The sequence below is a fragment of the Paramormyrops kingsleyae genome, chromosome 11, assembly GCF_048594095.1.
Source record: "Paramormyrops kingsleyae isolate MSU_618 chromosome 11, PKINGS_0.4, whole genome shotgun sequence".
NCBI lineage: Eukaryota > Metazoa > Chordata > Actinopteri > Osteoglossiformes > Mormyridae > Paramormyrops > Paramormyrops kingsleyae.
This window is the reverse complement of record NC_132807.1, coordinates 28606051-28619654: the sequence shown is the minus strand read 5'-3', so window position 1 is coordinate 28619654 and position 13604 is coordinate 28606051. Positions and strand designations below refer to the sequence as shown.

General features: G+C 42.3%; 2 protein-coding genes across 3 annotated transcripts in view; one reads left to right on the top strand and one right to left on the bottom strand.

Annotated features, from left to right (window-relative positions):
- The window catches only part of cep89 (centrosomal protein 89), a 78768-nt gene extending 68087 nt beyond the window's left edge, over nt 1-10681 (bottom strand). For both annotated transcript variants that reach the window (XM_023845592.2, XM_023845593.2), the window contains exons 1-6: nt 10439-10681; nt 9166-9272; nt 8767-8922; nt 8380-8599; nt 2611-2686; nt 723-757 (exon numbers count right to left, since the gene is read on the bottom strand). In XM_023845592.2, coding sequence (XP_023701360.2) covers nt 723-757; nt 2611-2686; nt 8380-8599; nt 8767-8922; nt 9166-9272; nt 10439-10480 — 636 coding nt within the window. In that variant the 5' untranslated portion in view covers nt 10481-10681. The remainder of the gene's footprint in view (nt 1-722; nt 758-2610; nt 2687-8379; nt 8600-8766; nt 8923-9165; nt 9273-10438) is intronic.
- A 116-nt stretch (nt 10682-10797) lies between these two features.
- Nucleotides 10798-13340, top strand: faap24 (FA core complex associated protein 24). Its single transcript, XM_023790314.2, has 4 exons — nt 10798-11164; nt 11569-11708; nt 12029-12184; nt 12820-13340. The coding sequence occupies exons 1-4, from the start codon at nt 11062-11064 to the stop codon at nt 13063-13065; spliced, it is 645 nt and encodes a 214-aa protein (XP_023646082.2). The 5' UTR covers nt 10798-11061; the 3' UTR covers nt 13066-13340.
- The last annotated feature ends 264 nt before the right edge of the window (nt 13341-13604 follow it).

The following is a 13604-nucleotide window of genomic DNA, read 5'->3' as shown; positions in this document are numbered from 1 at the left end:
TGCACACTGTGACCCTGTACTAGATACCCAGAAAATTAATGGAGGGATGAATGAATGCAGGGAATCCCTTATTTAGAATATAACTCAGTGACAGTTGGATTTATCTAGATAAGCATATGCTGCAATTGGAAACATGTTTCCTATCAGAATATCCCCGTTCTGTGGGAAACGTAGAAAGAACAATCCACTTTGACACTGCTGTGAACAAGCTAGTCAACATAAACAACTGAAATTTCTCCCACATCTTCACTGGCTTACACTGCAAACAAAGCGTCAGGCAGAAATGCTCAACAAACTTATGGTCCCTAAGACAGCCGTGTGTCACAACACGCCACCTCCAGAGCCCGCAATCTCTGGCCAAAACGCAGATGGCTGCCAGCCCCAATCAGCACCATGGACAGCAGCCACCTGGCAGCGCTTGACCTCAGTCTCGGACCGGCTGTCAAAACCCGCTCCACCCCTAATCCTCCACGCCAGGCTTCCACTAATGGCTCCAGGTGGTTCACGCTGGGAGGGTCTCGCTCAGCAGCAGTGTGGCAAGTGTATGGCTACTGCCTACAGCCTGACTGTGTCTGGGGAGCGTTTACATCGGTGAGAACGAGGCCCTGACTGGGGACAATTACTGACCCAAACTGGCTGGATCATGATACCCATCATTACTTCCCCTTTCCTGTCCACTCAACTTGGCACTCGTTGTGTTCCTATATATATTTTATTCCTACCTTTTTAAATGTCTGTTCCTGCGCTGCAGTTTTGTCTGAAATACAAGAAAGAAAACAAAACTTTTTAGTATAAATTAATCGACATTACACTCACTGAATCACTAATTCATATAGTATGGGCCAGTCATGATTACACTCACTGAATCACTAATTCATATAGGATGGGCCAGCCATGATTACACTCACTGAATCACTAATTCATATAAGATGGGCCAGCCATGATTACACTCACTGAATCACTAATTCATATAGGATGGGCCAGCCATGATTACACTCACTGAATCACTAATTCATATAGGATGGGCCAGTCATGATTACACTCACTGAATCACTAATTCATATAGGATGGGCCAGCCATGATTACACTCACTGAATCACTAATTCATATAGGATGGGCCAGTCATGATTACACTCACTGAATCACTAATTCATATAGGATGGGCCAGTCATGATTACACTCACTGAAACACTAATTCATACAAGATGGGCCAGCCATGATTACACTCACTGAATCACTAATTCATATAGGATGGGCCAGCCATGATTACAATCACTGAATCACTAATTCATATAGGATGAGCCAGCCATGATTACACTCACTGAATCACTAATTCATATAGGATGGGCCAGCCATGATTACAATCACTGAATCACTAATTCATATAGGATGGGCCAGCCATGGTTACAATCACTGAATCACTAATTCATATAGGATGGGCCAGCCATGGTTACAATCACTGAATCACTAATTCATATAGGATGGGCCAGCCATGGTTACAATCACTGAATCACTAATTCATATAGGATGGGCCGGCCATGATTACACTCACTGAATCACTCATTCAAATCACCAGCATTTAGTCTGGAGTAAATTTGGGCTCCATCTCTTTCATTTGCATTTCAGTCATCTGCTTCAGATGACTTTTAGAACAGTTTCATGTTAGCAATTAATCCAAAAGGCATGATAACATTTACATTCAATGGTACTTACTTGTTGGATATATAAGTTTTAGTCAAAATGGAGAAACACAGTTTGCTTTTGATAATAAGAACGGTGTGTGACAAAAAAGAATTAAAAAAAATATTAGAGATATAAATCACAGCTAAATCATTAATCAAATCAGCTCTTAGCTTCTTCCCTATGAATGGATTTGATATATCCATTAATCACTGCTGTTCTGCGGGATTCTAAGTTTTGGTCTTCTGCAATCTTCTATGTCGATTTTTGATCACATCGCAAACTGAAAAAATGATATTTTTGACCAGTGCTGTAATATTTTAATCTGTAACAGTCTTTCAGAACATGGTCCACAAAGAAGAGAAACAAAGTCTTTGTTTTGCACGGATCCTTTATAATCACACAATTAACAATATGCTGGCTCATTATTTAATGACCACTAAGCACTAAGCAAGTCCACAAAAGGAGCACCTTGGAGAAATCTGCTAAAAAGCAGCTTTATGGCATCGGTGATCACATATTTTGGAAGAAATATGCACTTAGCCAATAATAAAAAACACAAAGTGCTTCCAGTGATAATGACTTTCCCTATACAGACAATTGTCCAATGCTTTAAAAGACATTACTAGGAGATTAGAGTAACTACTGTGATAGTGTCTGGAGCAAGAGGGCTATAGAATACGGTGGTGTTTCCCAACCTGGTCCTCGGGGACCCACAGTCGGTCCACGGTTTTGCTCCCTCCAAGCTCCCTTCCTGACATTTTTGCAAAAACATGGCCTGTCTGAGTCCCAGAGGACCAGATTGGGAAACAATGCTGGGTAATACAAACCCCAGAGCCCACTGATTAGATGCTATGCCCCCATTCACTCAGCATCTCTCTACACATCTGGCCAGGGAGCAGGGGCCTGACCCTGAGGCCAAATACAAACCCCTTGCGTGTACAGCAGACACTTCTTCAGCCACAGAGCTGTCTGTCACACCGCCGGTCTCGGATTGGCAGGCAGCCTGCAACAATAAACAGAGGGTTCTGGGGACTTCAGATACACAGTTTTACATAGGCTTCCTAATAAGACTAATTCATACCACTGTCATGGTGCTGGGTACTGCAGTGCTACAGACTACTTGCTTAGTTTGATGGGAAACTCTGTGCTAGCATCTACGTGAAATGTATACAAATGCTGAGACACAGATATTTTTGAAGCTCATTGAATATCACACTGAAGCTCACTTTAAAGATAAAATTCCTAACTGACCTCCAGCAAATCTTAAAAATGGAAAAACAAATGCCGTTTCAGCACTTTTACATCTATTTTTCCACTACTGACCTTCCTTGTTTGGAATTTATTTTTTCCTCAATGGAAAACAAGGTGCACACAACATTTCATTGGCTCCATCTACTGCTGTATGCTGTGCTGATTAATAAATAAACTTTGATTTTATGTGACATCATTGCCTGGTTAGGTTTCTGCAAATCTATAACTTTTCCTTAAGAAAGACCTCAGAAACAAAACTTACAATTCTGTATTTTTCTGACAATGTTCAGTGAGATTCAGGGTACATTTCATGTGCTTTGATGTGATTTCACCATGAGGCTTACAGAAATATTTTCCTGAGGGTCTGTTATGATAAGACAGACAGCTCTTAAAATGCCCTTGCATCATGTTTAACATGTCCCTCTAAAAGTACTCGTGTCTTTTTCAAAAGACAAACCCTTTCCTTGGTCATCTCTAAAGGCTTGTTTTACTAATGAGCAGCTCATCACAGTGCCAATCTGGCAGATTCATGGGGCACGTACAATCCTTTCTTAATTGATAGTCTCTGACGGATAGTGGGACTTTTATTCATTAGTTCTTTGTGTATTAACATATACCTATCATCCATAACATTAAAACCACCTGCCCAATATTGTGTAGGCCTCCCTCGTGCCGCCAAAACAACTCTGACCCATCGAGGCATAGACTCCACAAGACCTCTGAAGGTGTCCTGTGGTATCTAGCACTAAGACGTCAGCAGCAGATCTTTTAGGTCCTACAAGATGTGAGATGGGGCCTCCATGGATCGGACTTGTTTGTTCAGCACATCTAACAGCTGCTCAAGCAGAGTGAGATCTGGGGACTTTGGAGGCCAAGTCAACACCTTGAATTCTTCTTCACGTTCCTCAAACCATTCCTGAACAATTTTTGCAGTCTGGCAGGGCACATTATCTGGCTGAAAGAGGCCACTGCCATCTGGGCATACTGTTGCCATGAAGGGGTGTATTTGGTCTGCAACAATGTTTAGGTAGGTGATAGTGTCCATGTCACATCCACTGAATGCCAAGACCCAAGGTTTCCCAGCGGAACATTGCCCAGAGCCTCACACTGCCTCCGCTGGCTGGCCAGTCGCTCACATGATGTGACTCATCAGGCAACTGTCTTCCATTGCTCCATGGCCCAGCTCTGACGCCTGTATGCCCATTGTAGGTGCCTTCGGCATGGGCAATGGTCAGCATGGGCAATGGTCAGCATGGGCAATGGTCAGCATGGGCAATGGTCAGCATGGGCAATGGTCAGCATGGGAACTCAAACTCTGCAGCTACATGCAGCTCCATACACAGCAAGCAGCAATGCACTGTGTGTTCTGACACCTTTCTATCATAGCCAGCATTAACTTTTTCAGCAAATTTGTGCTGCAGTAGCCCTCCTGCAGGTGGGGTAGGACCAGACAGACCAGCCTTCGCTCCCGGCTCCCATCAATGAGACTTGGGTACCAATGACCCCGTTGCTGGTTCACTGGTTGGCCTTTCTTGGACCACTATTGGTAGGTACTGACCACTGCACACAATGGCACCCTTCCCAGGTGAAAGTAAGACAATCAATGTTATTCACTTCACCTGTCAGAGGTTTCAATGCTATGGCTGATTGTTGAAAGTACATAATGTAATTTCATTTCTCATGAGAAGCTTGGATTATTTTCAGCAGCTACATTAATTTCTGATAAATGACACAAGGGATCCAAAATACTTAACAATAACAGTATTTGGTCAAATAGAATCTTCAGGTAAAAGATATGAACAGCAGCTCTCAACTTATTACATGAAGAGCCTCAAGCAAGACAGTTCCTTGGTGGAATCATTACAACTACTAACAGCAGTACAGCATGATGCAAGGATAAGATCAGGATCTCCTGCCAGGAACAGCCAGGCTAACAGAGAGCCAGTATTTCTGTGTCCTTTCTATGAATATTCCAAGATGTCTCTGGTCGGCACGTTCAATCATTTATCTGCCTATAATACCATACTCAGCCTTCCGGTAAACACTGAACAATAATCATTCAATTGCAGACTAAGTACACAAACATGAACACTAGAACACAACAGTAATACTCATTATTATCCCAAGGAGCATATTCACAACACAGTTGCAAATGCTCCTTAAATGCATCATTGTTTTAAGTATGTGATAAAGGGGATGATGCCATCGGTTTCCAAAAAAATTCAAATGACGTTCATATTCCTTCAAACTTTCCATTTCTCAATGGTGGCGTCTCTTTACATTGATATGTGTTGCTTCAGTTTTGGCCTAGACCTGTTTGTGTCCACATATGTAACGTTTGTTACCCCACCATCAAACTTCACCCAGTAGTCCCCCTTTTATCACAACCTCCTGAAAAGGAAAACATTTAATAAACATTTATCTGTACTATAGTCCCATACCACACATACTAGCCAAAAAATGTCAAAAATGACAGACGATGTCATAAATGGTGCCACACAGATGTTACAACTAATTAATCTCTGTTGAATGATTAACAAAAATACATAATCCTATCATACTTTCAATCTCAGAACTTCAGAACAGATGAAATGTTGAAGAGGTATGCCTAAATCATGGGCATTGATGATTGTCCTAGAGAAATCAATGCCCCTTATTAAACCACCCTGTATCGTCTGAAATATTCAAATATCAAATTTCAGCAATGCTCTTTGTACAAGGCGTTTATCTTATTATGCACAAGTTGACCTGTATGATCAGACTTGTTCAGAAAGGTTAAATTCATGATTTAAAACATTATCTACATAAGCTAATTGATGCATTTATCTCAGTCCCCGTTAGACTGCTATCAGGTGCTTCAAAACAAGATGATTTTTATAAAGTTTTTCACTATAGGGAAAGCTGCTATGCAGCCATTCAAACACTAGTTCATCATGTCATATTCACCAAGCCTCCTTTCTCACACTGCCTGCAAAGCGGTTCACCCATTATCTGCAAGACTGGCATTCATGCCATCTGCAATTCAAACATAATCACGCAGCAGACTAAAATCTGCTCTTACATGATTGTAAGACTCAGAAATTCAATCATTCCTTAAATCACCCAATCAGTTCCCTGGAGCAGAAAGCACTCGTCAACCACATTTATCTCCAGGATTCATCACCTACAATTCAAAGCAAGCCCCCATGATGTCTCTATGGCCATTGAATCTATGTGCTCAGAGTCATGAAAAACAGCTTCACAAGTTATGGCTTTTGATTCACTAATATGGTCTGCTGCAGTCTGAGCAGCACGGACGCTCAGCATTTGCTGATTTAATCATGCTGGCAGCTTTACATCAACAGGAAGCCTGTATTAAAGGTCAAGCTATAAAATATGACCTACATTTTCCAGGGAGGGGGCCATTCCCTACTGTATCTTCCACCTCTCTGAGTGAAGCAAACACAAATAATAAAGGCAATACCAATGCATTTCACCTGATTCTAACTGATGAACAAACTGTTCTTTTTCTAACAGTATATTACATTGATAAATATTTAAGTTTCCCAAGCAGATGATTTTGGCTCATGGGAGATTTACTTGCACAAAAATGTTCCAAGGGCAAAATGAAAAATGGTTCTCTCTCTAAACCAATAATATTGTAGAGGATGTAGAGGATGGTGGGTCCAAGCAACTAGAGGAGGCAGGACCAACCAATCAGATGTCTTGGTCTCACCCTGCCTGGGTCTTAGTCTTGTCTTGGTTTTGCCCTGCCATGGTCTTGGTCTTGTCTCGGTCTCAATGTACTCTGGTCTTGGTAAAGACTTGGTATCGGGTTAGTTGGTCTTCATTACATCACTAATTAATAATAGTACATAAATAGATATACTTGACTCAAAATATTGAGCATTTATTTGAAACAACGTCAGTAGGAGGAAATGTTGTGCTGAAATGAAAGCAATAAAATCCAAAGATTATCTTCAGTGAAGTACTAGAAGGCAGCAACCACCCCACAAGACTCTTGCAGCAAAACTAATTACATTCCAGTGCTGGCCTGCATGTGCACACAATCATTTCGTTACTTCAGCACACTCTTCTGTGATCAGTAGGGCCCCTATTCATTAAAATGCTCTAGTGTAGTGATGGCAGGCCACTGCAAAGCCAGGTCCAATTAGCCAGAAACCCAGTAACAGCAACCCTCAAGAACGAGGGCTCTGCGGCATGCGATTCTGCGACTGCTGACATTCGCCATCTGTGACAGTAGTGATGCTTTTCCCAGCAGCCCCTGGAGGGCCCGTCATGGCACTCAGCTCATCAATGCAGGTCGCTAACATCTTTGCACTGACTGGCCCCGAGCACAGTGAGCAGATAAGAACAAATTGAACAATGTAAACTGGATTGAAGCCACCAGGAGGCCACAAACCAAAAACGAAAGACACTTCTTTGTGTAAATCGTAAAATCAGAGCAATGTTATCGTTTGACCCATGTTACACAAGTATACCATGACATCATAGCGATACTCTCACTTTGAATGTAAACAGCGACACTGACATTCTTGACAAAATACCCGATTATGAGTGCCATCATGTTGCATACTTAAATAAAAAACACAAAAAAATAAACTTGCCTTTTGGAATTTGTTAAGGTAAACTGGGGAATCACAGAAAAATGGATCCAGGAACAAAAACAATTAAATCAGATGAATTGTCTGATTTAAGAGTCTGCAGGGAGCATATAGCAGTAAAGCCACAGGGAGTGAGAGAAGCTGTGAGCTTTCTTTGCAATCGTGAACCGAACAGCAGCTAACAAATATCTGGTGTTAGGCCTCTCGGTTGGCACATCTGTGAATTGGCCATTCTGAAACTGTGTTTTTTGCACTGCACTTTAACGCAACGTAATTGACCTACAATTCGTATCTTTTGACGGTTACGTTGTTTTAAAATGTCAGACAGCCAAAGCCAGACACTCTTTCGCAATGTGTATCTACGTACTAAATTATTCTCCTATGCTACTAAATTTGCATTAAATAGACCCCAGCTTCTCCATTATGGCACATTAAAGCACATTACACAGGTATTATAGATAATTAACACCCTTGGCAACCTTTTGGTGACATACTGGGGTTAAATCGCTGCACTCTAAACCAAATGTACAGTGCTTAGCTGCTTCTGGGCTGAGCATGGTAGCATGCGTGAAATAATTTCAAATTTGCAACCTCCAATCTACAAACATCCATTTAAAATGGCATTTTAAAATGCCATAAAAATGGCAAAGCCTTAACATATGCCAAAGCTTGTCCAGATTATTTCAAAATGTGTTGTGTAGCTCCACCCACTGGCAAGATTATGCACTGCATAGTCTCAAATTAATTACTGTCAAGAAATTACCCTTTAATAAATGAGTTGGGAATAAAAAATTTTAAAAATTGCAGTATTTTAACGGTAAATTCCTTGTAGATACCATACCTGCTTATGTGGCACAGCATAGATGTCGTTTGTGACCAGAGCAGCACCTTGCCTCTCCAGAGACTGGTAAATGTGGTCTTCGTCCGGATCCGAAAGCAATCCTCCCTTTACGCCTTCCTCGTCTTCATCATCACTGTCATCATCATCCTCATCACATGGGTCAGAATGCTCGGGGGAGGGTAAACGGGGCCTGCCTGCCACAGATCGATGCCATCTGTCCCTGCAGGAAAAGGGGGTTAAAATGCTGTGACATCTGCCCTTTGTTTGACTTTTAGATTGTGCATAAAAGGTTGTGGTGCCCATTAACCATGAAGTACTAAGGGAATATCAGTGAGGAGACGAAAAGGCCAGGCCCTGACAGCATGGTGCAAGTGTGCTCTATGTTACCTGCTATACTCCGCGGTGCTGGTGTAGGGCTCCACCTCCACGCGGCTGGCTGAGCGGGAGCAGTCACTCACTGACAGAGACCGCTGTCGTGCTGGAGGAATGGCCACCGTGCGGCCAGTTAGGGAGGAGGACAGGATGGCTGCTGCCAAGGCAGACCTAGAGCATTTATGTAGGTTCGTAAAAATACAGATTTAATACTCTTTCCGAGACGATAATTTGTGCGATTGCAATCTCTATGGCAAAGCATAAATAAAGGCTGCTACAGTTTATGCAAAACAAAAAAATGCACATGGCATCTCAGGATTGTGGGAGAAAATGTAGGAAAGGAAAAAGAAGAGAAAAGGGGGAAGGAGGAAGAAAAAAAGACTGCTGGATGAGAGACATGAATGACGTAGGTACCTGGGTCTCTCTGGAGAGGGGTATGGGCTGCGAGGGGGAGGGGTGCGGGGAACAGCGGGTCTGGGAGCAACGGTGGCGGCAGGGATCAAACCATGAGCTATGTGCTTCTAAACAGACCACAGAGAACTCTGTTAGACACCAATAATGAAGGAACATTAGCTCCAAGTCAGCTGTGAGAGTGACGGTGACGTCACGGTGACGTCACTGATGACCGTGAGATGCAGAGTGACAAGGATGTTTAAGGGAGAATACTATTTGGGGTTTGACTTGTCCGATTCGTATTAAAACCTGCCAGAAATGACCTAGGTGGTGTATATTTAACCAGCCCCCCCACAAAACATACCAGAAACATCATAATGCAGCGCAAAGGATTATGGGAAAGGACCTGGCCTGGTGTGAAGGTCAGGGGTCATTGTCAAAGGGAAGGCATGATATAGTACCTATTTGTAAGGTACCTAATCTACAGAGTATATGGTTAAAAGCACCAGGAAGCACTGGCTAATAAGCCTCTCAGTCACGTTTACTTGTAATAGTTCCATTATGTGCTACAGAAACTTCTATTGTAAACATTTCAAAAGGAACCCTGGAATGAAACTCCTAGCAGTTCCTTGTTATCAGCATCAGTTTTATGCAACCAGTCATCACTGTAAATTCTGTAGGTTACCGCCCCCCATGTTCACATTCCGTTTTGTTATTTATCCCCAGATGTAAGTTGTTCCATTACATACATTATTTACGAGAAAAAAGATAACACTCACATAACAGGCCAAAAGACTTGAAAAGGGCTTTGAATAAACACACCAATGTACCAAAATAGAGGAGGTTCAGTTGATAAGCAATTATTTAAGGTTTTTAACTTTTTAAAAAGCAGATTAAAATATGATGGGTTTTAAAGTAGTTATGGTAACCATGTTAATTATTTAACTCCTTTATACTGCCCTAGCTGAAATTTTCGTCCTACATGTCCTATTCTCCTCTACAGCAGCCATTTTTGAAAAAGCAACTTAAGGTTACATAGCTCAAAAAAGTAACACCAAGTCACAGAAAGGTCAACAAAAAGTTAACTGCTTTACTTGTTAGTCCTATAAATGAACGATATGATTCGCCACCCCTCAACCCCTTTCGCTACCTAAGGCTAGCCGTCAACAGGATTACGTCACATCATACGAGTATCTACAAAAATGTAACAATATTATAGGGACCGTACAATCGTCTTTAGGTTAGTATCTTTTTATAAAAACAAGAATAGCATAGTCGATATTCGAAAACTCACAAATGCCATTTTGTCCTTTCTCCTGAAGCTGAATTTAGACATCTTCAGAAAGTTCCAGCTCTGTGACTCTAAAATAAACGCAAACTTAACGACTGCTATTTCAGCTGCAACGTTTATGGCCAATAAAATGCAAAGAATAGACTGGATTTCAATGAAAACGTAAATATCTCAATAAAACAGTGACCACCCTGCTACTCAGTTTCCTAATAGTATTTTCCTCATTCTTGTATCCAGACGCTAAAAAATCACAGTGACCCCTTTACAACGTGCACTGTCATTGGTTTAAGTCAGACACGCGGCCCAATCACCAACGAGCTTTAATCCTCCTAGCAACGCCAGCCGTTTGCAGCTGTCAACCATTCAAAAGTTGGCGGAGAAGGAAGAAAGGCGCTTCATTGGATACAACGAGAGGAAGCTGCTCGGGTTTCAGTTTCACTGTCTCTACCTTCGTTGACTTCTACGAACTTGCTGAATAATTTGTGTTCTTTTACGGATGAAACACGAAACCAGTATTCAGTCTTATATTAAAATGTGTTTCATATTTAATCGGCAATTAAATTAGCGAGAAGAATTAATCGATTGTTTTTCGCCGGCCGCTTAATCTACGGTCCAGGGCTAGCGCGATGGACATCAGCACGCCGGTGCGTGCGAACGCCGTGCCCCCCTATGGGCACATTATTGTCAACGAAAAATGGAGAGGTTCTGCGATCGTACAGGGTTTCAGAGGTATGCACGTAAAATCTGTGTCTATTTACTCAATATCTACCTGTCATAAACATTCTATTATCTACACAACTGGCTGAACGTCTTAATGCCTATTTATGCGGATATTTAAAATGTTTCTTACTGAGCTGTTTAGCGAACCTTTCATATGAGGTGTGAATGAAGTTGCAGATGAATGAAGTTCTTAGGAAAATTTTATTCGAGGCGTTAACATCAATAAAAATCGACTCACTGTTGGCTTAAGTTTTCCTGCAGGTGGCGCCATTGTATAATTCCGGCTTTATCTGCCCACCACTGAGACAAAATAACAAATAAAGTACAGTATTTCTGTTTCTCGTGTATTTTTTTTCTTTCCTTCATTCTTGCTTTTTCCTCTAGAAGTTTTAAGTGTTTCACTCTATTGCCAGGAAGTATCAAACCAATCTTTGAAGAAGAACTCGGTGTAGTGGACTTTCATCTCTCCAATAAAAGCTGTGTGATGTATGTGTCTGAAAGTGACTTGGTGGCGGGAAGCACCTACAAGAGGAGACTTGTTAAATTTAGAAATGTAAGTATATTTCAGTCTGTTGTCTTGGTTTGACATTTTCAGCTGGGAAGATACCGTTTTTTGGGAAACCCATTGCTATTTTTCAGAAGAAACAAATGCATGTCTGTCTGGATTAGCAGGTCGCGGGCTTTTAAACATCGTTTGTGGTTTACAGAGTATTATTATTCAAGTCTCCACAAATTTGTTCCAGTTATAAATACACAGCAGGACTCAAGGGGAAAGTGTTAATTTGCACCAGTATGGCGAAAGAGACTAGTGACTCCACTCCACTTTTACGTGCTGTGCTGTTTTCCGAGCCGTTCTGCGTGGGTGTGCCGCAGGCCCGGTTCAGCACGCATGGGGTCGTGCTTGTGGAGAGGACCCGGCTCAGTGAGCAGTACTTCCTGGGCGTGCAGAAGTTCGCGGTGTTCGAGCTGGGCCTGGCGCTGCTGCCCGTGGCCGGCCAGACGGAGGCCTCTCAGCTAATAACACAGCTGGTAACTAAACCCTCATCCGCGTAGCTTTAAACGCAGGACTGTATGATGTCATATTGCGACATGTGACATTTCCCCCAGTAATATCGCGATATTTATAAACCAAACAATTAACTGAAATTAACCGAGATGAACTATAGCCAAATGGAATTTATCAACCAGTAGAGATAAATTGGTGATGTTGCAGCTAATTGTGCCAATAGACACAAAGCTGCCCTATTTACACGTCTGGTTGAATGTCCTGGCACTGGTTCTTTTACTGGTATTTCAATCAGCAGCTTTTTGTGCTTTTTAAGTACTGAGTCACTCTTTGACTTGATGACCCAGTTATGATGTTAGGATTTATGCCCATAATTTTAAGTTTACTATTTCAGCTCAGTTGCATGTGATAGCTTTGTGTACAGAAGGCAGCACAGACTCCACCCAAGACTTATGTTTGAATATACTCATTATGGGAATGAGTGCAGTTTGATAAAATTTTGCAAACAAGAGTCCATGAGGATAGTTATGTAATACTTGGTGACAATGATGTCACACGACTTAGTCACATGTGCAGGTAGAAGCAGATTTGAGGATATTTGTTTTGTAGGTGGGGTGGGGGTGCAGACTTACGATAATGAGAATCATCCTACCTTTAGGCCCATGACAATGGCCGGGAGGCGGGGAGCAATCCCTTCCTGCGGAGGAGCACAGCACGCCTACAGGACCCGCTGGTACTGGCCCTGGTGCAGCGTATCCCTGCAGTGGGCCGGGTGAAGGCTTTGGCTTTGCTCCACAACTTCCCCAGTATCCACCAACTCAGTCAGGCGAGTGCCCAGGACCTGGAGCTCGTGGTGGGCCAGACCACAGCACAGCATGTCCGGAGCTTCTTCACGCAGAATTGATGAAGGCAGCCCCACTGCATTGTACCTATGCTAAATTGCTGTGTTGATAATTTGCTTGACCTCCCCTTCACAAACATGCACCCGGAAGTGAGAGTGTAAATATTATGGTATGTGGACCCAGACACATTCTGGATAGTGTTTCTGTGTGTCTGGGGGGGTACTATATGTATATGTGAATACATGTGTGTGTTTTTTGTGGTATGTTTTTTGTGTTTTCCATCTTATTTTTATGTTGGCCATTTGAGATGTCTTAAATAAATGTCTTATAAACCCGACAGTATAAATGGGTGCCGAGATGGACTAATTTAGGCCATGTGGTGAGCAGGGCTGTCGTGAAAGGAGAAAAAGCTCTAAAATCGAGGCCGTAGGCCAGCCACCACCACCACAGCCCCCTTCCCTCCACTGACATCACCCCTGGCTATGAGCAGCGTTTTGTAATGGTCCAACCACATAGCCCTGGTCTAGAAAGCAAAGAGGTAAAATCTGTGAGCAATTTAAAATTCATTACATTTCCATTGGACTTTTGGGAGCAGAGGTGG

Excerpts from the sequence above, each read along its gene's own strand:
- faap24 (XM_023790314.2), top strand. The coding sequence starts at position 11,062 with ATGGACATCAGCACGCCGGTGCGTGCGAACGCCGTGCCCCCCTATGGG. Across the intron at positions 11,709-12,028 it reads GACTTGTTAAATTTAGAAAT|GCCCGGTTCAGCACGCATGG; the intron begins GTAAGTATATTT and ends GGTGTGCCGCAG. Across the intron at positions 12,185-12,819 it reads CTCAGCTAATAACACAGCTG|GCCCATGACAATGGCCGGGA; the intron begins GTAACTAAACCC and ends TCCTACCTTTAG.